Below are 26,363 nucleotides of genomic sequence, written 5' to 3'. Positions count from 1 at the left end.
CCACATCTTTGAACGAATCGAGTGAGTTAATGATTCAGTGACTCATTTGTATAAAGTCACTTGCTTTGTTTCTGAAAGAAACCGTCATTTAAACGAATCAGCTGAATGAATGACTGAATGACTCACTAAATAAGACAGTGATTCACGGCACATCATGTAATTAATTAAATAAGAAATTTTAATCGCTATGCCTACACTAGGGTTCAGCGTCTCTTGTTCTGACAGATGGTACCTGTGTGTTTTGAAGGATCGGTCGCTGGAGCAGAGATTGCACCCCTCGTCTCTCTGAGCGTCCTGACCTGAAGTGTTTTGGAAAGCGATCGGGTCGTGTTTTGAGGCAGTGGTTTTATTCTGCCAGTGACGTACGCTGCCAGACGATTGGCTGGATGCAGCGCTCCCATCCGGCCCAGGATCAATTTAGCCTGAGCGTACGTTTTTCCATTGACCTGAAATCAAGGGAGAGAGGTTTATGCTCAACAATCTGAGATCAAACACTATTCACAGTAGAGCTAAACGATTCTGGATAAATTGAGAATCACGATTTTTTTTAGATCACGATTCTCCCACGATTCTGAACTAAAAATAATGTGTGACAAAACATTATTGTTGCGGTCTATTTAAAAGAGTTTAATTAATCTGAATGAATTATTAAACATTTTAATATATATAGTATTTAAAATATATTTAATACACCAATTTTTAATATGAAACTTATGAAAAAGTGATTTAAATGAATGATTCAATGACTCATAAATACTTCACTTGTTTTTCATTACTGGCGTTTTTGAACAAATCTCTTGAATGAACGATTCAATGAAGAATACATTTTTTAACAGTCACTTTTCGCCACCTAGTGGTGATGCAATCGACAAATGTTATTTAAATCCTAATATAATCATGACAAACTATATATCATTGGAAAGGTCCGAGTCTCAAGATTCCATATTTGGTGGTTATTTTGTGATAGACGTAATTTGGGTGGCACCCGGTGGCTGTTTTTGGTATAACGCCTAAACAAAATTGCATATGATCCTCATTTTTCAAATTTGGAACTCAACTTATGTAGACATATGGCTTTAATTTTATAGCAATTTTGTATTTTTAACTATTTTTTAAAAATATTTATTTTATATAAAATAAAATAAAAATAGCACAATACATTTTCTTTTGCCAGTTACTTTTAAAAGGGGATTTGCTCTATTTTGATTGCTTCCATAGACATCAATCTTTATATGCGAACTATAAACTTTCATCCCAGTATTTCTGTGATAATACGAATGACTGTAAGACAGAAACAATGTAGTTGAAAAGCTGTTTCTTTACCTTTATCGGTCCAGAGCGCACTAGCGTCTTCTTGTCAGCCTTCAGAAGACCAGCGGGAACGACACGAGAGAGAAGAGGAAAGTGCTTCGCCTGTTTCTCATCAGGTGCGTTTGTCTGTATGATGTGCAGGTTCTCTTTAACATTCAGTCTGTTGACTTTCTGAGAGGAAGAGCTCCTCAGATGTGACGCATCGTCTCGTTTCTTCACACTCTTCCTCGGCTCACGAGTCTTTTCTGGCGTCTTGCCGAGGGACACGCAGACCTTGTAAATCAACGTGGATCCGCTCTCGTCTTTCTTCAGATCTTTGGAGAGTAGCTCCACTTTGTAGATGTCGATGTAGAAAACCGAAGCGAGGTGGTTCATGTCGATGCAGCGGAAGAGTTCCTTGAGCACCAGGGACCGATGGGTTTCCCAGTTACACCCCGAGATGATTTCCAGCACTTTAGTGGGCTCCGGCTCTCCCGCCTCACAGCTCTCGCCTGTAAACACACAGGAGGAACAAAACATGAACAACTGTACATGTGACCCTGGAGCACAGAATCAGTCATGAGGGTCAGTTTTTTTAAATCGAGATTTCTACATCATCTGGAAGCTGAATAAATAAGCTCTCCATTGATGTGACAGCAGGTATATTAAAAGCTGCTGTCACTTTCATACCAAATGCACCAAATGTTAATGTTAACAATGTTAATTAATTATTGATCATTGTTAATGTTAACAACAAAAGACAAAATCACTCACTGCTCTTGACTAATAACTTTTGTAACTTTATTTTTAAGGATTAATCTGTTTTTGATTTACAGTTTATTGAATTTCTGCACCTGAATACTACTGTTTTCCACCAAAACGGTTTCCAAAACGAAATCCAGGTCTTGAGTTTAATTGATAATACTGGCTAAACAAATTACAAAACTTGGCATGTGATTATGTAACTTATGTTCTTTGCATGAAGTAACGTCTGGCACAGTCACAAAAAAAAAAAGAACGCAAACAAATAGCATTAATAATCATTCATTTTCATTAGACTACGCTATGATAAATCTGAACATTTGTGTAAAATAATGGAGCATTATATTCTACAGAATTAACTTTGAAAGGGTTATTTTAGAATACAGCGTTTCTGCAGGTTTTGTTCATTTTGCATTTCCAGTAAACGCTTCTTGATTTAAGGATGTTTAGATATTTGTACTGGAAAACAAGACAGAAATACTGAGGAAGAGATTTATTTTTTGCAGCGCATGCAACATTTAATGCCATGACTTTATAAATACATGACTTTATGCTCTAATTTAAAGGGGTCCTATTATGCTTTTTTACTTTTTAAATTTTAGTCAGTGTGTAGTGTGTATGTTTGGGCATAAAAAAGATCTAGAAAGTTACAAATCTCAAAGTCCACTCCAAAGGGAGATATTTCGTTTAAAAACAAATTCCCCTTTCAAGAACTACAACGAACGGCTCGTTTGGACTCGAACCACCAAGCATGAGAGCATGTTCTAGTACACCCCCAAAACAAAATCAAGACTTTGTAAAAGAGCATAATAGGACCCCTTTAAGACCTTTTTAGGTCTTAATTTTGCATTATTTATTCTGCTATTTTCCTGTTTAGTTCTGTTGAACTGCTTTGAAACAACCGGTTTTGTATAAAGCACTATAGAAGTAAAGCTGAGTTTATTCACACACATCTAAGTAAAAGTATGAAAGAGTTTCTCCTACTGACCTGGATTCTGACACGCAGCGAGACCCAGCTGAGACACGGCACTGATCTTCAGTCAGCACCAGAGAACAAGACAAAGACAAGATAAAGATGAAAATCAACAGAAACACTCTCCTGTGTGTGAGAGTGTGTGTCTGTGTCTGTGTGTGCGCGTTTCTGTGACAAATGAGGACATAAATTTGTATAATGACAAGGGTATGACAAAGGTATGACATAGGTATTACAAGGAGAAGGTGACTTTTCAGGACATTACCCCATGTCCCCACTTTTCAAAACGCTTATAAATCACACAGAATGGAGTGTATTGAAAATCTGAAATAGCACAAAGTTTCCTGTAAGGGGTAGGTTTAGGGGTAGGGTTGGTGTAGGGCAATAGAATATACGGTCTGTACATTATAAAAACCATTACGCCTATGGGATGTCCCCACTTTTCACAAAAACAAACCTGTGTGTGTGAGTGTGTGTGTGTGTGTGTGTGTGTGTGTGTGTGCGCGTGTTTGAGTGTATATTAGTGCTGTCAGAATGGCTGAGAAACTAAATTCGAATTTTGTATTGAAATATTATCAATAATTGAATTATATTGTAATTTAAAATGCATAATTTCAGTTGGGGGGAAAAAAGCTTTTGGCTTCTCTCCTGAGGGTGCATCGAACAAAATATTACTAATGCACGTTTATTAAAGCAATAAAATAACACGACTATCTTTGGAAAAAGTGCATAATGTTTAAAGTAATGTTTATAAACCATATATATACTGTATATACAGGTGCATCTCAATAAATTCGTTTCCACGACATTCTAATTTATTGAGATGCACCTGTATAATTAAGTTGCTTAAACAATTAGAAACAAAACAGCATCATGTACAGTCATGTGAAAAAGTTAGGACACTCTACTGAATTCCATGGTTTTCCTTATCAGGACATAATAAAAAAAAAAAAAAAGGTTATTTCCAGGTCTTAAAATTTGGAAAATAAAACCTCAGATGAACAACACATGACATATCACACCGTGTCATTGTTTATTTAACAGAAAAAAAGCCAAAATGGAAAAGCCATGTGTGACAAAGTTAGGACACCCTTTCTGTTAAGATAAGAATTAAGAGGGTAATTAGCAGTCAGGCCTTTGATTAACTGAGCATCAGCAAGCTCTATAAAAGTAGAAGTGTGCTGGTCTGGAGCCATCAGGTGTGTGTTAACACAATGCCAAGGAGGTAAAACATCAGCAATGATCTTAGAGAAGCAATTGTTGCTGCCACCAGTCAGGGAAGAGTAATACGGACATTTCCAAATCATGTGAAGTCCATCATTCCACAGTGAGGAAGATTATTCACAAGTGGAAGACATTCAAAACAGACCCCAATCCTCCCAGGATTCACCCCAACATCAGACCATGTACCGCTCAGAAGAATGGCAGACAACCCAAGAACTCCACAGACCTCAGTTAACATGTTAAATGATAAAGTTCATGACAGTACAGTTAGAAAAATATGGGACAAGGATGGCATGGTGGGAAGCCGCTTCGATCTAAAAAAAGCATGGCAGCACGGTTTAGGTTTGCAAAGTTGCATCTGAACAAACCATAAGTCTTCTAGAACAATGACCTTTGAACAGATGAGACCATGATTAGTTTATTTGCACAATGCAGGGTCTGAACAGTAGCATGCGTTGTGTTAGATGCCAAGATGGATATGTCACACATTATGTCAGGTCTACACACAATATTTGTGCAATCTTTTATTTTAGCGTGTCCATCTCAACGTCTGTCAGTGAAGCTTCACGCTGTGTTGCTCTGGTGGACTCCACTGGAATGGGTTGCAGATTTGTTATGTATGTTCCTTGCTGTATGTGTATTTCATCCTCCAGAGAATGTAAATGTCTCTGGTTAACTCTTTACCTTGTAAAAAGGCTGCTTTAATGTCCTTGGAGTTTAGCTGCCATTTATTCTGACATATGACTGCCATGATCATTTTTAGAGACTCTGAACTACATGTAGGCGAGTCTTTGGGAAGGTCTTGAGTGTTTGTTTCTATAAAGCCTTAGGTACAACTCCAGCAGTTGTTTCTTTTAGTGTGGAGATGCACTTCTGCCCTTCATCTTTCACTTCTTCTGATTCTCTCCGACCATTCGGCTTCTGTGAATGCTTTTCTCATTGCATGTAGTGTTGTGATTTGCTTAGCTATCCAAGCACTCATACTGGTTTACTTACTTGTCTGTGTAGTTTCAGCAGGACTCTCTCCTTTTCTTTTGTTGTCATGTTTTCGGTCACAGCAAGAATTTCATTTTCATTTTGTTTTGCTCTCATTTGTCTCCTTTTCACCTAGATGACTGTCATCTCTCAAGTTCACACAATAATGTCCTGAAGATGTCAGTTCGAGGTTAACAGGTTGTTTAAACATGGTTGCTTTGTCATTTGCAATGTCCAGAACTGCACTTGCTCTTTTCAATGAAGCATATAATCAATAAAACATAGCTTAACACTAGGCACCTCACAGTCACTGAATCATAGGGTGTCCTAACTTTGTCACACATGGCTTTTCCATCTTGGCTTTATTTTTGTTAAATAAATAATGGCACGGTGTGATATATCATGTGATATTGTTCATCTGAGGCTTTATTTCCAAATTTGAAGACTTTCCAAAGACCAGATAATTTTTTGTTATCTCCTGATACAGAAAACCATGGAATTCAATCGGGTGTCCTAACATTTTCACATCACTGTGTGTACGTACAGTTTAATACAAAGGACCGAAAACCAATCACAAAGAGTACTTTCTTCATTTAAAAACATGAGATGCAGTGGAATGGGAAAAAACTGCCATAAAGTCTCGAGATATGTTTTTATAAGTTGAACTTACATTAATTCTCCATGGCTTTCTAAACATGCAGCTTCTCTTGTGCGAGACGCGAGTGCAACGCTGATAGATGTCCCTCTAGAAAATGTGATAAATATGTGTTCTGTGTGAATGGCTTGGTTTCAGTTTTGACGTAAACAACATCATCTCTGCATTGTTGTTCTGTTTTTCCGCAGTATTTTGAACGAGCAGCGCCGCATCTAGTGCTGCATAGACTAAAAACACATTATAATGCAGTGACACTTACATCGTCATCGCATCTCGTGTCCACTGATAGCGTTTTAGCATTCAAATGTAGATTTTTATTTTAAATCCGACGAATATTCCCAATTCGATGTTTTCTGACAGCCCTAGTGTGCATGTGTGTTTAAAGTACCGCTTCATCAGGTGCTGCTACGCTTCTTTTAGCCGGCAGTAAGTGCACCTGCGGTGGAGGGTTGCTGTTGTATTCTCGCACACGAGCACACGTCATCATGCTCTCGAGGTACAAGTAAACCGGATCCTTCTCCGTCTCCTGCACCTGTGATCAGGACGAACAACAGGACACAGAAAACTAAAATAAACAAACAATCAAAATATAGTCGGAAGTGTCTGTGCACACGAGCAATTCGTAGCTCGGAGTTAATTAATTTTACAGTTACAGTTAATTTCGTTAACGAAATCTATGACGAAAAATGTTTGTCAACAACGTAAAATGAGATGATGAGACGATAATAAGGTCATTAAATGAAAAACTGAGACTATATCAACATGTGATATTGTTGACGAAAAAAGACGAGACTAAAAGAAGTTTTAGTTAGGGCCGGATTATTTTTATCGTTATAATATTTGAGAGTAGGTTTTTAGTTTTCATAACGTAGACAGAGTGTATATCTAAAGTCTGTAATGTTTATTTAGCCTCTAACTGATATCCTGTTATAAATCTGTACACTAGATTAGTATGAGTCAATATTCTATTGATTTGTGCTTATTATTGAAAGAGTGACTTCTGATGAAATGTAAAAATAAATTTCCCAAATGAAAACAATCATTGCAATTAACTCTTTCCCCGCCAAACACAGAATTTTCCTGGTTTCTGTGTTCTCGCTGTTATACGCTAGGAGGCGCTGTTACGCATCTCCTGAATGAGTCTAGAACTCCAGTCTTCAGTGTCACATGATTAGAGCCCTGCACGGGCCTCAAATATAGGCCCTGCCCGTGTCCAACAGCTTATCAGAATTACCAGAATTAAGCAAATCACAATGTTAGTTTAAACGTATAACATATATAAATGTGCGCTGTTAGATGTATATGGTGCACCAGGAAGACGCAGAAACGAGCGATCTCATATGTAAGCATATGCATATGAAAAATAATGCGATCATCAACACTAACAGCATATAAATGAAAACTGCCTAATGTTCCCGAGTGAAATGTGGATCCAGAAAGAGCTGTGCAAGCTTTGGGAGCGCTGATGGAAGCCATCTTCTGAATCTTTGCTTTGATAATATTACTGAATATGATCAAGATGCAGTATTTGATACAAATGTGATTTTCTCAGCTTTTTGCTTAAAAATTTTGCTTTTTTCATGAAACCTACCTACATTCAAGTGTTGATAAAAAAGAATGCTTAAAGCTAAAATCAAACGTTTGTTTAAAAGTAGAGGGTCTGTTCTTTATTTTGATAAAAGATATTCATACAACAAAATATTCTGGGGGCTATGAAATTTTAGTGAAAATCAGCAAAAATGCTGGCGGTGGCTGGCAACTTTTTTTCAAAAACGCTGGCGAGGAAAGAGTTAAAATTTAGCACAATAATAATTTTTATCATTTTAAACATTATACAGCAAGACAAAAATGTGACTAAAACTATAGACTAAAATGCTCAGACATTTAGTTGACAAACTCAACTAAAACTAAAACAGCACAAGTTGACTAAATATGATAAAAACTAAAAGTTGCATTTGAAAACCTAGCAGAGAATAGCAGCACGGCTTGATAAGACAGCAGCTGACCTGAGGACAGGGCCGCGGCGCGGGAGCATGATGGCGCGGCGCTCGTCTTGGCGCTCCGCTGGCTCTGGGAGTGAACAGCGGCTCGGGGTCGTTCTCTCCGGCTCTCCTCCTCCACAGGCTGCTGATTCTGAGCGCTGGCTCCGGCCTGCCGTCTGATCCGGGGCCAGCGACGGCTGTGACACCACACAAGAGCAGCAGCATCACTCACAACACAACACATGACCTACAGGCACAAGATCTGTCACTGAAAACTATTGACTTCTGACGTCTATATGGGCTACTGTAAATATACGGTTAGTGACATCAGTGTCACAGATTCAATCAGAGCGACCCGAGAAACCGCAAGATCCAGAACAGAACATTTACACGCAAGTGTTATTATAGATAACTTAACTGAAACCATTAAAAAAAAATTTGTCGCTTGAAATAAAGTTAAACTTATTTTATTTCAGCTATTAATATTTTGAATTCTTTTCTGTTTTCATTTTTATTTTAGGTAAGTTTTAGTTAGGGCTGGGCGATTTTTCCGATTTTATTGATTAATTCGAATTTAAAGCTTTGCCACGATTTAATTTTTTAGAAATGGAGGAATTGCGATTTTGAATAGAAATATTACCAAACGTTAGATTTAGACACTTTGACAATATGCCGGTGATAACGGTAAAGAGAAAAGAACGATCCAACCGCGTTCAGTGAAGGACCGCGAGTAGAATATATATCACTAGACACCATTCACACAGAATGAGCTTTTGTGTTGATAAAGATGCGACGCTGCAGTGGAATAGCAAGCACATGCAACAAGATGGGAGTGAACTTCTCTTAACTTGAGCGCAGTGTTTTTAGAAAGCTGCTTCATGCAAGAGACGCGAGAGCAACAGTCAAACAGTCCATGTTTACACAGAAAACACAATGGAAAAGCAGTGCAAGCGAATAATAAAACCTGTGAAGAACTATTACTGTACGTCTGATATTTCATGTTTGCATCACGGTGTCAGACTGAAAGCTGCTGTTGTTTTTACAGAACATTTATAGTTAATAATACTCTACTGCTGTTATGCCTTCAGTCATTATGAGTTTGAATTACCTTGACTTCTGAGAATTTTTTTTATGCATTTTCCTCGCATTATTTCTGAACATATGTATAAGACAAGTTTGTACAAGATGTAGTTATAGTTCATGCATCTTTTCTGCAAAGATATTTAACAAGTGATTTGTTTAACATTTATATCTTCATGTGTGCCGCACTTGGAATAGAATTGTCTTTAACTAGAGGAAGTTACTGGAATCATGTCGTAGTTACATTTTCAAGTCGACTAGTTAAAAATCGTAAAAAATTCAGAATTGGTCAAACGTTCTGAAAAAAATCTAGATTTTATTTTTGTGCCATATCGCCCGGCCCTAGTTTTAGTATTTCTTTTAAATATGTCTATATGTGACCCTGCAGCACAAAAGCAGTGTTAAGTCGCTGGGGTATATTTGCAGCAATAGCCAACAATACACTGTATGGGTCAAAATTATACATTTTTCTTTTATGCCAAAAATCATTAGGATATTAAGTAAAGATCATTTTCCATGAAGATATTTTGTAAATCTCCTACTGTAAATATATCAAAACTTAATTTTTGATTAGTAATATGCATTGCTAAGAACTTCATTTGAACAACTTTAAAGATGATTTTCTCAATATTTAGATTTTTTTGCACCCTCAGATTCCAGATTTTCAAATAGTTTCCAAATATTGTCCTATCCTAACAAACCATATATCAATGGAAAGCTTATTTATTCAGCTTTCAGATGATGCATAAATCTCAATTTCACAAAATTGACCCTTATGACTGGTTTTGTGCTCCAGGGTCAGAAATAGTTTTTATTCATTCAAGTTTTAGTTATTTTAGTACAAAACATGCTGTACTGAAAACTAAAACCTATAAAGAATAAAAACAATATAGGAAAAAAAAGATAAAAACAACAAAATTACCAAATAAAAATTGAAAATCTAATCGGAATCTAAATATGAATAATATGTGAATGAGTAAACTAAGAGTGACTGGCACTTGAGCGCAACAGTAAACCCGGTGCAGACTTACGGAAGGCCACCAGGCTCCCGGCGCTGTGCTCGGAGCGCACGAGGAGGATCTTGTGTTTGAAGCAGCCGCAGCTGAACATGCACTGCACACGTCTGCAGTGAGTGGATCCTCGCGCTTCTCTGTTCAGACTTTCACAGACGCAGCCCAGCCGGCAGAAGTCTTTACCACACACACCTTCCCTGACCTGCTGCTTCGTCTTCACCGCCTTCTGTACAGATCACATCATTCTAACACTTTTATACATACTCTTAATAAGGGGACAAAATGTTTTTATCCCAGCATGAGAAAACTGAACAATATTTATATATTAAATCTTGTGCTAATGCCTATTTTTGATAATCCAGTGGGGAAAAACGCATTAATCCTGTTATCTCATTCAGCAACTTTGCAAACTTTCTTTACAGTAGCACAGCGATTCCCAAACATTTTAGTCAGCTGAAGAACTTCCCGAGATTTCTTCAATAATTTAACGACGCATTCACAAGTTCACAGTTCTCTAAAGTTGGTTACAAGTCACATGACATGCAAGTAAACAGATAAAATATAAAATCTTATTAGTAACTGTTCTGTACCTACCTCAGAAAGCACTGGTAGTTAGGGATGCACCGATGTATCGGCCGATTTTTGATTATTTTAAAGCCATCTGCATATATCGGTAATAGCATGAAAAGGGCCAATAACGATGCTTTATTAATTAACTGCATGGAGACAACGAGTTGCACGTCTGTTGCATAATCCAACGTTTTTCAAAATAATTAAATACTTGCCAAAACAAAATACAATCCATAGAAAATATAGTTTGTCAGACGGCTCAGCTGTAAATTCATCACAGGTAAGTCGTTAGAGTTTATCCGAGGATATGTCATGAACCGCCAAGCATTAGGACTACAATGAAGTGAAAATGAATGGCAGGTAATATGCAGCTTTTTGTTTGAAACCAGTGTAGAACACGGATTGACACACTGTCACATTTCTGTGAACGGAGAAAACTATATAGGCTACATAAAAATGAATATATAGGCCTATACACTAAATATATTTCACTTAAATCATTAACGGATTAACAAAACGAAAGAAAAAAAGTGTGCTGAGTTTCGGGTAATTGTAAAACGCGCTCTGAAGTTCACGGAAAGGAAACCGAGACGGCAGAAAGCGTTTTTCTTTATTTTACAAAAGGTTCACAGTTTTGAATGATGTTTTCCTTCTATCTGTATGACAAACCAGTGTTGCTATGACCATAAATTATGAGTAACAGTTGGGAAAACAATGCAGTGATCGTGTCGGTGCCTCACACGCACATACAACCGATTTATGCTAATTAGACAACGCAGCCTGTTCATTATCTAAATAAAATACAGTTAAAGCATAAAAAGTTACACTGCTCAATTTAAATAGTCCGTAGTACAGTCTGTGCCTCACTGCTGTTATAGTCTATATGTGAAAGATGAGGTTTTACGTCCACATCCGAGTGACCGAAGAACAAAGCCTATAGTTCACATAATAAATAATAGGTTAGCATCCAGATACTTCGCGAATGTGGAAACATCTGGATTTGTGCAGAATGAGAGAGATAGGCTTCAGTTTCGCTTTTAAATTAATTCGTTTTGGCTTGACGCTTATATTTAGCCTAAATACAACTTTAGAGGATTTGTTGTGGAGAGAAGGGAACTAAAATAGCCTAATTGTGTTTGTAATTTTGCTTTTATTTACCATTATTTAGCCTACATTATTTCTGAATGTAATTATATAATGTAACGTACAGCCTACTAATTTAGGCTGTTTTTTTCCTCTCAAAACGCTTATAGGAGCTTATAAACGCTTAATTTATAATACTATGAAATATGTTGCGTGTCTTATTCTGTGTAAGAAGCCTCATCATCTCACAGAAGGATTTATTTCAAACACTCGACTGACGTTATGAAGTGAGTTTGGAGTAAAAACATGTTATTAAATGTGGTATTTTCACGTGTTTTCAGATGGAGCAGCATTTACTACACAGAGCCGTAGTTCACTGAGAAGCTACGCTAACAGCTGTCATTATCACGAACGATTTCTTCAATTTCATAATCGTACGATTATATCGTCTGTGATTTTTTTTTGCGTAGCTTGTCAGAGAACTACGGCTGTGTGTAGTAAATGCTGCTCCATCTGAAAGCAGGTGATGGAGATTTACTACTAATCACAGAACCGCTTTACTGACGAGATGCGCGTGACTATCGCACTCGATTAATCCTGCAGCCCTACTGTATTGGCTAAGACTAAACGAGATCAAGACTCTCTTAATGATTTACTTTTTGAGTAAATTAAACACTCTACTTTATTATTGTTATTATTAGTAGCAATATTGCATAGCTTGTCAGTGAACAACGGCTCTGTGTAGTAAATGCCGCTCCGTCTGAAAGCAGGTGATGGAGATTTACTACTAATCACAGAACCGCTTTACTGACGAGATGCGCGTGACTATCGCACTCGATTAATCCTGCAGCCCTACTGTATTGGCTAAGACTAAACGAGATCAAGACTCTCTTAATGATTTACTTTTTGAGTAAATTAAACACTCTACTTTATTATTGTTATTATTAGTAGTATGATTATTATTATTATTGGCAAAGAAAAAGTAAAAAAAATAACGTTATTAACCGGTATGTTTTCTACTCAAACCGGTTTCACAGAGGAACAGAAAACAGAAACGCTCAAATACCGATTCTGCTCGGAGTGAACCAATCTTTTTTTTTCTCTCGTTTTTAAGCCCTGCTTTATGCAATTGAAAAATATCGGTATCGTAACGGCCAATAGTTGTTTGTTAAAATCGGTATCGGCCAAAAAAAATCCTATCGGTGCATCCCTACTGGTAATATGAGGTAACTACATGGGGTGGGTTCAGGGTTATTACCTAGTTATTGCAATTACTATAATAAGTACAGAGTATGTACATGAGTAACAGGACTGTAAAATAAAGTGCTACCGATTTTTTAATTATCTATTTATATAAATAAGCAAACCTACTGTATATAAAATAAATAAAATAAAAATTTGTAGTGTTTTATGTTTTTATTGTTGGGGGCAAAAACAAAAGTGTTGCGTTTATAATTTTGTTCAGTATATAATATTTAAAATTATTTTATAATTATTTATTTATATAAATAAGCAAATATATGTGTATATGTGTTTTATTTCATTGTTTTGTAATTATTATATATAATATTATGAATTATTTTACAATTATTCATAATTATTTATTTATATACGTGAATAAACAATAATACATTTTAATACATTTATAATTATTATTTATAAAATAATTATTTAAAAAAATCTTATTAAAAAATAAAAAGCTATATTTTGTCATATATTGTGATTTGAACTGCAATACGTTTCATTTCACATTGCTATTGAAAAACCCTGCAGTAGCATAAAAACAACAGCGTCCAGTCCTAGCTAGTGTGCAGTAATCAGATATGTAAATGTGTTAGGGCTGTCTAATAAAAATTCAAAATTTCAAATATAAAATAAAAATCCACATTCGAACGCAAAAACGTTGCATGTTAGGTCTCGAGACTTTATGGCATTTTTTCCCCATCCCACTGCATCTCATGTTTTTAATTTATAAAAAGTAGTCTGTGATTGGTTTTCGGTCCTTTGTATTAAACTATACATACATACATGATGCTGTTTTGTTTCTAATTATTTAAGCAACTTTGTGTTATGGGTTATAAACATTATTTTAAACATTATGCACTTTTTTCAAAGATAGTCGTGTTATTTTATTGCTTTGAATAAACGTGCATTAGTAATATTTTCCTCGATGCGCCCTCTTGTGGCCTCAGGAGAGAAGCCAAAAGCTTTTTCCCCCCTAACTGAAATTATGCCCTTTAAATTAGAATATAATTCAATTATTGATAATATTCAAGTACAAAATTCAAACTTTTTCAGGCATTCTGCCAGCCCTAGTGTGTGTGAGAGCGGACGCACCTCTGCGGTCAGCAGTGAGCTCAGAGCGAAGCCGGCTCTCTCAGCGCTGATGTGAGTGGGACTCTGTCCGAGAGAGACGGCCTGCTGCTCCTGAGCCAGCAGCTCCGAGTGCTTCTGAGCGAATGCAGAGGCCTGCGCTCCATCCACGGCATCTCTGTTGAACCTCAGCGTCCGCCTCCGCCGCCGGTACCTTCTCCTGCGTCTGGAGGGAGCTCCGCTGGACGCTGCAGGACGCTGAGGAGGATCTTCAGAGACGCTGCGCTTCCACCGGAGTCTGGCCGAGGAAGAGCGCACTGCTTCCGGAGCCGCTCTAACACCTCGTCTGGATCGCCACGCTTTAGTGCGCTTGTCACGGAGTCCAGAGGGGGCAGAGCTGCGCGTCTGGAGCACACTATCTAGGGTCCTCACGTAGCTGCTGCTCTTGACGGGCAGCTGATAGAGCACCGGAGACGGAGCGCTGGAGGAAAACACGGCGGCGCGTTCGCTGATCCGCTGGCCTTCAGCCTCCAGATACTCGTCCAGCAGGACCGAGGAGAACGCCGAGTGACCGGCCGAGCCTGATCAGCAGCGGAAACAGGAGAAAATCACACCTGAAGACCAGCCAATCCAATAAACAAAGCAGGGCTGGGAAAATAAACCGATGCATCGCGAATCGAGAAATGATTCCGCATCGATTCTGAGGTTTTCCGAAGGCGTCGTGATTCTTTCTCGAGTGGATTCTGAGCTTAATTGTGAACAGCAAATGGCGCTGCATGCTTCAGAAACAGACAAATCCTTACACACACTTGAACCTAAAATAATCCATCATAGGATTCGAAAAGATTGCAGCGAATCACAAGGGTGTTCACAGTGGGCTGTGTTTACATTAATATGGCGTCATAAAAGCATTCTGAGCTGATGTGAAATTACGGACTCTAAAAAAACTAAACTCTAAAAACTAGGGTAGAGCGCCATCTGCTGTTAGAATATAAGCTCAGAATCAATTCCAGAGAGAGTCGCCATGAATTCGGAAGATCTCAGAATCAGTCCACGAATCAATTCTGCATCGATTTATCGCCGCAGCTCTAAAACGAAGGAGCTGTTTTTATTATGTGCTTACTGTCGGCTGAGCTCTTTGAACTAAACTTCTCCATCCAGCCTTTGATCCTGGTCAGATCGCTCGTCTTCCCAGTGCGCGAAACGAAAGCGGCGTCTGGACACAAACAAGAAGCATAAATAATAAATAAATGAACTAAACAAAACTCCAATATATCATTAATAGCATGTTTTTTTTATAGTTTTATAAATAAATCTCATATTCATTACTGTAGTTCTAAAAAATTCTGTTTTTAATATTACAATATTTTCTTCCATTTTTTTATTTGAACAGTAAACCTTTGCTGTGCAGCACTTTGTTTGCCAAAAAGGAATAAAAGAAAGTAGTAAAAAAAAAAGTACTCAAATGAAAAAAAGTTTCATTAAATTTTAAAAGATTAATTAAATTGTCAATGTTTTATGCCTTCATTTGATTACCACCGTTTTTATTAAATAATTGTGTATTAAATCCTAAACACAACTTCTGAAAAAATAAAACATTTCATAGAGCACCATTATTGTAAAAATGTTAATAAATTAAGTTTATTTTGATTTGATTGATTAGAAATGCTTTTTGATTATTAAATTAAAAAAAATAAAAATTATAAAAAAATAAATAAATTCAAATGGAATCCAGAAAAATTAAAACAGAAAATACAGAATTTTGGAAAAAGTTAAAAGAAATTTGGGAAAAAGTAAGAAGGTTTTCATAGGGCCCAAAAATGTTTTTGTAAAAAAAATAAAATAAATAATAATAAGAAGAAGAAATAAAACTTTTGAAAGTGTTTGTTAAATTGTGTAGATTTCATTATTTCAATTAATGTAGCACGCTTTTGTATTACTAAAATTTAATTTAAACATTAAAACAGAATCCAGAAAAATGAACATGGAAGAAACAAAATTTTAAAAATGATAAAACAGACTCAATAGGACCCCATGTAATACATCGTTTTACTTTTGAGGGCTTTTTTTTATGTTTCTCAATGTCAGTGATGATTCATATTAGACTCCATCACTCTAATATAACAGCACAAACACCCCGGAGCCATAATCTTCATGATTTTGCTTACGGGAGGATGATGTGAGGACAGGTGAAGGCAAAGGTAGAGCAACACCCAGATAATGCAGGTCTATGGGTGCCGCTGGATCCAGAAGATTCAGTTTCAGCCCAACTGTGCAGAAACCAGAACAGAAACCAGAAATTAATAAACCAGACAATAACAGAGCAAAAGACGAACCGCAGATGGGTTATGAGTGCTGCGGGTATTTGATCTGCATCCTTTCACTTCTTTTTTAATCTCGATAATTTAATTTTAATTCATCTTTTCCAGTAAGCAGGGATCAACGCTAAGGATTTTTTCTACTGGACCGGTGGTTAAAATGTTTACTTGCCCTGCCAACACTTTCACTGGCCCTGCCACAAAAAATAAAATAGTTGCTGTTATCATCGTTTTTGATCTGTTATCTTGTTTTCTAATAAATAAGCTTATATGACACCAATATTTTAGATACCAATTAAATTTTACAATTCTCTATTTCAATTTCGATACCACAGCAAAAATCACTAGCCAAAAATAAACAAACAAAGTTTAAACATTATTAAAGACAATTGAACAAATTACAAATAATAGCACAATTAAATATAGGCCTATAGCACAAAGATAGAAATGAAATGAAGCTTTAGGTTTTTATGTTTGTAGATGTTCAGGTTCAGAAATGGAAAAATCACATATTAAACATTATTAAAGACAATTGAACAAATTACAAATAATAGCACAATTAAATATAGGCCTATAGCACAAAGATAGAAATGAAATGAAGCTTTAGGTTTTTATGTTTGTAGATGTTCAGGTTCAGAAATGGAAAAATCACATAAATAACACTTGCAAATTCTTCACTCTGTGTTGCACCTTGATTTTTCATAGCCATTTGAAATTAGAGGCAAGCACTGCATTTTAATCATGAATTGGAAAAAAGAGCAATGTTTGATTTATATTAGACTGTATAATTTCAAAATCTGAAGCAAAAACGGAGTGGTCTGAATGAGATGCAGATTCACAATCTGACAGCAGGTGGCACTTATGGAACAGTAATACAGCGTTTCCTTGGTTACCGCTGTAAACACAGCAGCGCTGCGCTTATTAACACTAATTTAAATGCATCATACGGAGATATACGGGCAGTCCTTATTGTCAATATGTAAGTAAGTTTAAATAGATTTTTACAGCATTTTTACCTTTAAAAGTGCGCATTATCTTTTGCGTCAAATTCTTACATTTAATCAGTGAATTAGAATAATAACACATTTGGCCTGTTACCAAACAAATGAAATCAACACAGAAGCTGCATCTGAAGTGGCATTTAGATGTATTTACACACTGTTTAATGCAGGACATGAATGCATTTAACCTGCAATTACAAATGCATAAATAACGTTTTGATCTATTAAACATAAAACGTTAAATACTGATATTTAAAATTATTTAAACAATAAAAAGATGCTGTAAATGTGAAATTAAAACCGCCAGTAGGTGGCAGCAAAGTCATTGTTAATAAGTGATTCACTGCGATTGAACCGAATCATTTAAACGGTTGATTAATTTAGTTGTGTTGCTCAGAGACACAAATATAATGCAAATATCCAGGGACATCCAAAATAATGTGTTTGGAATTATTTTTCTAGTCGAAATAGCGCAAAAACAAGCAATATGGTGTCTAAAATGTAAGTCTCTTAATTAACTTCTTGTTTACTGAACTGTTGTAAAAAAATCAATATTACATTTGTAATCATGGTAATTTTTGGCCCTCTTCGTGTGAAATTGATTAACTATATGAAGTGGTATAAATATATACATTTTCTGCCCCCGTCTTAAACTTGTGATCATTCTAAATGCATTTTAATACTGAATCATGCAGTGAACTCTAGACTTGATGTGTGCGTGCACTCCGTAGGTGTGTTTTGTTTGGTTTTTGCGAAATACTTGATAATGTCAAATCACACCAATTCCGATATTATGGCAGACGATATACAGTATATCGCATTCAGACCCTGCAGGTTTGATGTGTGTTGGTCTGTGTGTGTTCACCTTGTTGAAGCACAGGATGAATGATCTGCCGGTTCTTCAGCTGCTGGAGCTGCTGCAGTAAGACCGGCTCCTGCTCACAGATCCAGTCTGCAGACGTCACAAACAAACACACATGAGTTCGTCATCAGAGCGGAGGATGCTCACGGATCAGACGCTCACACACCTGCATCACGCGCTGGCTTCTCCGCTCCAGTCTGCGAGTGTGATGAAGCAGATGTCTCCACGGATCTCCTCATGTTTCCAACATGAACGTCCAGCGCCTCCTGAGACACAAAGCAGCTGATGAACAGCGACTGTCTTCAGGCAAAGGATAATAAACCAGCTCTGTTTATTCGGAGTAAACGCTGTGTGAAGTGTTGGTTTGATATCGGTGTCTGATTCATTATAAATCAGCGTTACATCAAACCTGTTCTCTAGATATCAGAAACTGAAAACAAAAACACTAATTGCAATTTTACTGTGATTATTGATTATATATTTTTAATATTTTGATAATACGAAATAAAAATATTAAACAAAATAAGAGACATATTGTAATAATACTGCAAGATAAAAAAAAGATTATTTTATTTTACTGTAAAATTAAAATTCTAATTAATTTCTTCATTTTCAAAGGGTAAACTACGAAGTTTTTATTTTGACGGGTTGTCGACAAATAAAAATGATACGCTGTCTGTTTATTCACACACATGCAGCGCCGTGTTTCAGAACGGCTTGACAGTAAACGAAACCACTGAAACACCGTCTCATGAACTACATGTGTGTAAAAGTATAAATAGTAATTGAGTTTAAGTTTGGGTTCTGTTGTTAATCGTAATCTTATAGTAATATAAAGAGCTCCCTATAGTTTAGAGCAGAAGCTGAGGTAGATTTTTATCCCTGAGGAAATTAAAAAAATAATTGCATATTAAATCGCAATTTCAAAATTGGTAAAAAAAAAAAAAAAAAAAGCAATTTGTTAATTTTTTTCCTCCTGCTGTACTCAAACCATACCGAACCATCATGTTTGTGTAGCGTTGCACTCCTAGTGAACGCAGTAGCTGGTCTTTCATACCTTGGCAGTGAAGGACACAAACAGCACGCCGTCCACGTGCTCCAGGTCGGGCTGCATGGACGCGGTGCTGACCGCAGCAGATCTGTGCTTCACGTTAGTCCACCATTTAGCCTTGGCTTTCCTCGCGCCACTCCTCCAGCCCCTGCGGTAAACACGCTTCACTCTGCAGCTGATCCCAGATCTGTGCTGCTCTGAGCTCTGAGACGATCGCAGAGACACCTCATCAGCAGATGCAGGGGCTAACGAGGCCACAGGCTCAGCTGATGGGTCTCTAACGAGCGTCTCGTCACTCATCCTTCCCTCTTCACTGGACTCATGATGTGTGTGTGTCGAGCTACAGGTAAAAGAAGAAACACATCATAATCAAACACACTCATGATGACAGAAGGGTGCATCTCATCAAAACTCATGTGACCCTGGAGCACAAAACGGGTCAATTTTTGTGAAATTGAGATTTGCTGAAAGCTGAATAAATAATCTTTCCATTGATGTATGGTTTGTTAGGATCGGACAATATTTGAAAATCTGGAATCTGAGGGTGCAAAAAAATCTAAATATTGAGAAAATCATCTTTAAAGTTGTCCAAATGAAGTTCTTAGCAATGCATATTACTAATCAAAAATTAAGTTTTGATATATTTACGGTAGGAGATTTACAAAATATCTTCATGGAACATGATCTTTACTTAATATCCTAATGATTTTTGGCATAAAATAAAAATGTATAATTTTGACCCATACAATGTATTGTTGGCTATTGCTACAAATATACCCCAGTGACTTAAGACTGCTTTTGTGCTGCAGGGTCACATATGACAAAGCACAAGAATAAGACATTAGATTTTGCATAAAGAGCATTTTTGCAGTGAAATACGACCCAGAACTTTCTTCTTGAGAAGCAAAAACAGGTTAAATTAACAATTAAAACCACTGTATAGCACTACATTCATGTACCGATATGATTCATTTACATGATTCACATATTTGGTAGGCCCGAAAACGTTGAAATTTTTAATAAATTGTTGTTAAATCATGTAAGTTGCACTATTTTAATTAACTGTCCATGCTTTGTGATTACTAAAATTTAAATTAACCGTTAAAACTGAGTCTAGAGAAATTAACACAGAAAAAAATTAATTTGGGAAAAAATAAAACTGCCCTAAAAATATAATTTTCGTTCATTTTTTTAATAAATTGTTGTTAAATTGTATACGTTTCATGATTTTAATCAATTAGCCCTTTTTTCTTTTTTTACTAAATTAGTCACATGTAATTTAACCATTAAAACTGAATACGGAAAGAAATAAAACTGAAAAATATAAATTTGGGAAAAAAATGAAAAATAATTTGGGAAAACATTCATAAGCTTCTAAAAACTAAATTTTTGTTAAAATTGTAATAAATGTAATAGTATATGATTCATTATTTTAATTGATTAATCATGCCGTTTGATTACTAAAATTTTAAATGTATTAAAATAAAAGAGCTCTAAACGCGTTTGACCCAAAACTAACTTTCTTAATTTGTGTTCCTTGTCTTACTGCGAATGATTCATCAATGACGCTATACTAAAGACATAAATGCTAGTCTGCAACAACAGAATAAAGCCGCACCTGCGGTGTTTCTCGCTCAGAGCCAGCTTGAGTTTGTTCTGGATGAGGCGAGCGCTCGCCCCGTCCTCTCTGAACGCCAGCATGAAGGGGTTGCAGTCGATCTTGAGCCGGGTTATCAGCGGGTTCTGGTAGCTGGTCACCGCATAGAACGCTGTTTTAGGGAAGGTGAAGACATGGACGTCCGGCTCAGGACAGGAGCTCGCGGGAACCACGTAGAGCCGCGGCTGATAGCGGTGCATGGGCCGCAGAACCACAGCGGCGTCTGGATCCTCAGAGCTGTGCGACAGCTTCATCTTGTAGAAGGACACAGGCCCGTCCATCCAGCGCTGACCCGCAGCCGGAGAGTCCGGATGGAAACACACTAGAGAGGTCACCGTATGAACGTTACTCATCACGGTTATCAGTATCATCACTGTACTGTTAAAAAGTGCTAGAACTGTTCAAACAGCACCGACACATAAATCACCAAGTTTGTATTTAAAATCAACAAACAATAAATAAAATGACTTTCTGTTCAGATGAGGCTCGTGCAGAAATCTAAACAAACGAGCGCAACAGAAAGTTATGCCGCAGTAAAACAACAATATATGATTTAGGTATGCGACACTGCACGACCGAAATGTTTCAACACAATTGCAATGTGAGTCTCTGTAAATCCACTCTGTGACAGCAGGTGGCGCTGATGGAGCAGCAGAATTACAGCTGTTTCCCGTAACCTCCTGCACAAAGCAGCACTGCGATTAAAACACTGCTTTATTAGGTATTGCATGGAGCGAAGATGAAGACAAAATGCCATCGAATCTTTTTAAGACAGTCAGAACCTTCAGAGGTACATTCATTTAATTAATTAATTCATATATTCATTCGTATAATTCCCTTAGCACTCTTTTAAAACCTCGTAGCCTTCCGCCGTGTTTTCACACAAAACAAAACTCACCTGCTGCTGTGCGAACATGACACTGTTATTTAAAACTGTGCTTTATGCTGAACAGTATTTATGTATCCCGAGTTGTTCAAATCGCGGTAATCGAATACGGTTAGAGCTGAGCGATTTTATCGATTAATTCCAATGTAATGCTTTGCCACAATTGTATTTTTTTAGAAATCGAGGAATCGCGATTTTGAATAGAAATATTACCAAACGTTAGATTTAGACACTTTGACAATATGCCGGTGATAACGGTAAAGAGAAAAGAACGATCCAACCGCGTTCAGTGAAGGACCGCGAGTAGAATATATATCACTAGACACCATTCACACAGAATGAGCTTTTGTGTTGATAAAGATGCGACGCTGCAGTGGAATAGCAAGCACATGCAACAAGATGGGAGTGAACTTCTCTTAACTTGAGCGCAGTGTTTTTAGAAAGCTGCTTCATGCAAGAGACGCGAGAGCAACAGTCAAACAAGTCCATGTTTACACAGAAAACACAATGGAAAAGCAGTGCAAGCGAATAATAAAACCTGTGAAGAACTATTACTGTACGTCTGATATTTCATGTTTGCATCACGGTGTCAGACTGAAAGCTGCTGTTGTTTTTACAGAACATTTATAGTTAATAATACTCTACTGCTGTTATACCTTCAGTCATTTTGAGTTTGAATTACCTTGACTTCTGAGATTTTTCCTCGCATTATTTCTGAACATATAATATGTATAAGACAAGTTTGTACAAGATGTAGTTATAGTTCATGCATCTTTTCTGCAAAGATATTTAACAAGTGATTTGTTTAACATTTATATCTTCATGTGTGCCGCACTTGGAATAGAATTGTCTTTAACTAGAGGAAGTTACTGGAATCATGTCGTAGTTACATTTTCAAGTCGACTAGTTAAAAATCGTAAAAAATCGGTCAAACATTCTGAAAATAAATCTAGATTAAACATTTTTGCCATATCGCCCAGCCCTAAATACGGTTTAAATGATAATTAAAATATGTAACGGTAATACTAACCGTGGGGAATTTTATCATGATTTATCGCTCCATCCCTGAAACACACATGACTCTGGAGGTGCGGCTCGCCGGCTCCGTGAGGCTCCCACGTCTCCCCGTTCCAGCGGTGTCGGAGCTCATCCAGAGGCGTGATGTCCAGGATCAGGAAGTAGCTGAGCTCGGGCTGTAAGCCGCTCAGACGGAAGCGGCAGCAGGGGAACATGCGTCTGCCCTGCACCGTCAGGATCATCTCCGTGCCCAGGCTGTGAAAGCGGCTCCAGACCGACTCGTTCTCCAGCGTGACCGAGACGCCACTGCCATCATCGCAAACAAGCCTGTCAGCGTTTCCCAGCATTCCCTCTGCTGTGCTCTCCATCGCTGCAAACCTCGGCTCATCTACAGGCCAGTCCATGTCCGGCACACCATTCAGCTGATTTCAGCATCTGAAACAGCTGGAAAAACACAACAAATCACCGATCGATGAGCTCGAACAGACAGACAAGACAACAAAACACCCTCATGATGCTGGGATTAGGCCTAAATGATTACACTGGGTTCCTGAAAAAAATTAAACAGAACATGCAATTATGGGGGTCTGACAGGATTTGGAAAAAAATTAAATGGCCCAATAACTTTGAAACTTTTAAATTAATTGTTGTTAAATCATGTAAGTTTCACTATTTTAATTACCTGGACATGCTTTGTGATTAATAAAAATTAAATGTAACAATTAAAACTGAGTCTAGAGAAATTAACACAGAAGAAAAAAAAAATATTTGCGAAAAAATAACACGGCCCTGAAAATATAATTTCCGTTCATTTCTTCATAAATTGCTGATAAATTGTATATGTTTCATGATTTTAATCAATTAGCTTTTTTTGTTTTTTTTTACTAAATTAGTCATTTAATTTAACCATTAAAACTGAATATGGAAAAAAAAAATAAAACTGAAAAATATAAATTTGGGGAAAAAATGAAAAAGAATTTGGGAAAAAATACATAAGCCCTTAAAAATGTAATAAAAACTAATACATTTTTTATTAAATAGTATACGAGTCATTATTTTAATTTATCAATCATGCCGTTTGATTACTAAAATTTAAAATGGATTAAAATAAAAGAGCTCTAAATGTGTTTGACCCTAAATTGACTTTCTTAATTTGTGTTTCTGGTCTTACTGCGAATGATTCATCAATGACGCTATACTAAAGACATAAATGCTAGTCTGCAACAACAGAATAAAACATCCATATAATGAGACGAACTGTATTCGAACTGTGTTTGTGTCATTTGTGCTTGGTTGATTTTAAAATTGTATTTTATTTTATTAGACATCATTTTTGATTATTAAAATGTAATTAAACCATTAAAACAGACTCCAGAAAAATTAAAACAAAGAACGTGAAATTTGGGAAAGAATAAAATGGATTTCAAAAGGGCCCTAAAAATGTGTGTTCCTGCTCTTCCTGTGAATGACGGTCTAAAGACATAAATGTTTGTTAGCAACATCAGCAAACTGTACTGGAACTGAACGGTGTTTGTGTCATTTGTGCTGGTTTGATTTGTGACGTTTTTCTCTGTTTTTGTCCTTCATGTATGCAGTTAACAGAAACATTATTACACATTTAAAGCATTTTCATTCTTTCACAGTGACACAATCAATGCCACAGCACGTGCTTCTGTCTCGGTTCTAACCACAATAACTGCTCTGTAGAAAACTGAAGAATTTTCAAAGTTGTAAATAAAGCAAACACAAAGAAAATACTATTTCTGTCTTTTTCCTTCAAAATATTATGTTTAATTTAGCGCTGGGCAATAATTAATCACGAATTTGGGGCATTATGCTTTGGCACAGTATCCGTCAAACGAACTCAAACCGAAAGCACTATATGTTTAATCTCTTCATCAAGTCTGTTTTCACTGCGTGTTTCAAAGCGCAGCGCACATTTCGTGGTTTAAATGAGTCCAAATTCAAAATATGTCTTTCAAGTGTAGAAGTATTGTAATTTCCCTACTGTAGTGTAAAGCAAACATAATACACCTATGAAATATTCATTTTCATTTATTTTACAGTGCAATTGTTTTACAATATATGGCTATTACTGTCATTGTTATTATTCTATTCTAATGTGTTTGGCTTCCTCAAGCCCCAGTGTGAGAGTAATTTAGACTGAGACACTATATCATAAATAAAGTTTATGCAAGTCAATTCACTGACTTTTCTCTGACGTAAGTTTTCTTAGTTAAGAACATGGAGCTCTTAATTTTGAACTCTCAAACTGCATTAGACAGAATAATTTAACTTTAAAATGTAAAATCTTTTTCTCAAATTTTTCGTTTGTCTTTTTTTTGGTAATACCGTGATAAATCTTGCATCGTGGATTTCATATCGCAATATTATCGTATCGTAAGATTTTGATATTAGGACTATAAATAATTACATAATTAGCCTATTAAATAGAGTCTGGAGCAAGATTATTTAAAAACCTTGTGTGCTTTATGTATTCTGATCAATTAATTAAATCCCCTAATTAAGCTAAAACACATCATTTGAAAAATTTGCATTGCGCCCTGGTCATGGTAAAAAAAAACAAATAAAAAAAAACAAAGTTGTAGTGTGAGAATTCTGAGAAAATGTTTGAATTGTGAGATATAAAGTCACAATTAGATTTTTTTATTATATAAATCCATAGATTTTAGACACCGCAGCTGTCGCCGATGTCAACTTCTGATTCAACCAATAACGCGAGTTTGGGGGCGGGGCCATGTGTTTGACTGACCAATGACAGACGGGAGGAGTGTTCGGAGGAAAACCTGTCTGCAACAGTTATCGTTACAAATTTGTTTAGGTCACAAAACCCCACACACTTCATCAAGCGACTAAATGTTTATCATGGTTTACACAAACAGACATTAAGCTACACACTATAACCTGTTTTAGCTTTTCTTTAAAACAAAGGACACACGCTTTGATATTTAGATCATATGCAGTGTTCCCAAGACATAATATCCACATTTGTACACACGAATAAATGCTGAAATACTGTATAAACTGCTGCAGACAGCGATCAGTTCAGTCAATGCCAACACGAGTGATATGGAGCCATAGGTTAGTCGCTAACTAGTACTAGTTAGTAGCTCGTGGACGCGGGAGTCTGCCAGCAGCATTGCGAGTCAACAAACTCAGCTCGACTCAGAACAGAAGCCTGTGAAGCGATACAGACGCGCGTTGTTGATCACTCACCTCGATTAAGCTGTGATGCGTTGGGTCTAAGTCATTCCGGGCCGTTTGTGAGGTTTCTCGGCGGATTCGGTGCTTCTAACCGAAATGCCTCCCAAACCAACTGATCCGCCGCGCTCGGTGGCCACGTGACGTCACTCACCGCTCCCCGTTCGCGCTGTTTTTCTCACGGACCAATGGCGTGGCGTTCCGATGCGCCTTACTTCAGCGTTTTCTCATCGCATTCACCAGGAACAACTTGGGCAGTTTAACTATAGTGGAGTTATTCCTACAGTAAGTTACATTATTTATGTCTCACAGTCTTTTACAGTTAATTATATAAATCGCATTCGTTTTCTTTGATTATTACTAGGTTGTGTGTGAATTATTTAATAGTGCTGCGCTAACTTTTACGATAAAACCTGACAATTATTCCAC

General features: G+C 36.8%; 1 protein-coding gene across 2 annotated transcripts in view; it reads right to left on the bottom strand.

Moving 5' to 3' along the window:
* mgab (MAX dimerization protein MGA b) overlaps positions 1-26,106 on the bottom strand; it is a 37,399-nt gene extending 11,293 nt beyond the window's left edge. Inside the window, exons 1-15 of one of the 2 annotated variants that reach the window (XM_016507312.1) lie at positions 25,950-26,106; positions 22,726-23,156; positions 20,771-21,131; positions 19,159-19,492; positions 18,268-18,367; positions 18,105-18,191; positions 16,089-16,190; positions 15,044-15,136; positions 13,945-14,501; positions 9,973-10,180; positions 7,886-8,058; positions 6,268-6,411; positions 3,041-3,086; positions 1,324-1,802; positions 233-446 (exon numbers count right to left, since the gene is read on the bottom strand). In XM_016507312.1, coding sequence (XP_016362798.1) covers positions 233-446; positions 1,324-1,802; positions 3,041-3,086; positions 6,268-6,411; positions 7,886-8,058; positions 9,973-10,180; positions 13,945-14,501; positions 15,044-15,136; positions 16,089-16,190; positions 18,105-18,191; positions 18,268-18,367; positions 19,159-19,492; positions 20,771-21,131; positions 22,726-23,116 — 3,289 coding nt within the window. In that variant the 5' untranslated portion in view covers positions 23,117-23,156; positions 25,950-26,106. The remainder of the gene's footprint in view (positions 1-232; positions 447-1,323; positions 1,803-3,040; positions 3,087-6,267; positions 6,412-7,885; positions 8,059-9,972; positions 10,181-13,944; positions 14,502-15,043; positions 15,137-16,088; positions 16,191-18,104; positions 18,192-18,267; positions 18,368-19,158; positions 19,493-20,770; positions 21,132-22,725; positions 23,157-25,949) is intronic. The other variant, XM_016507313.1, reaches the window with a different exon arrangement.
* Positions 26,107-26,363: the final 257 nt, after the last annotated feature.

This window comes from Sinocyclocheilus anshuiensis, unplaced genomic scaffold (assembly GCF_001515605.1).
Source record: "Sinocyclocheilus anshuiensis isolate Anshui unplaced genomic scaffold, SAMN03320099.WGS_v1.1 scaffold1115, whole genome shotgun sequence".
Lineage (NCBI taxonomy): Eukaryota > Metazoa > Chordata > Actinopteri > Cypriniformes > Cyprinidae > Sinocyclocheilus > Sinocyclocheilus anshuiensis.
The sequence above is the reverse complement of the archived record's forward strand: the minus strand, read 5'-3'. Positions and strand labels throughout refer to the sequence as shown.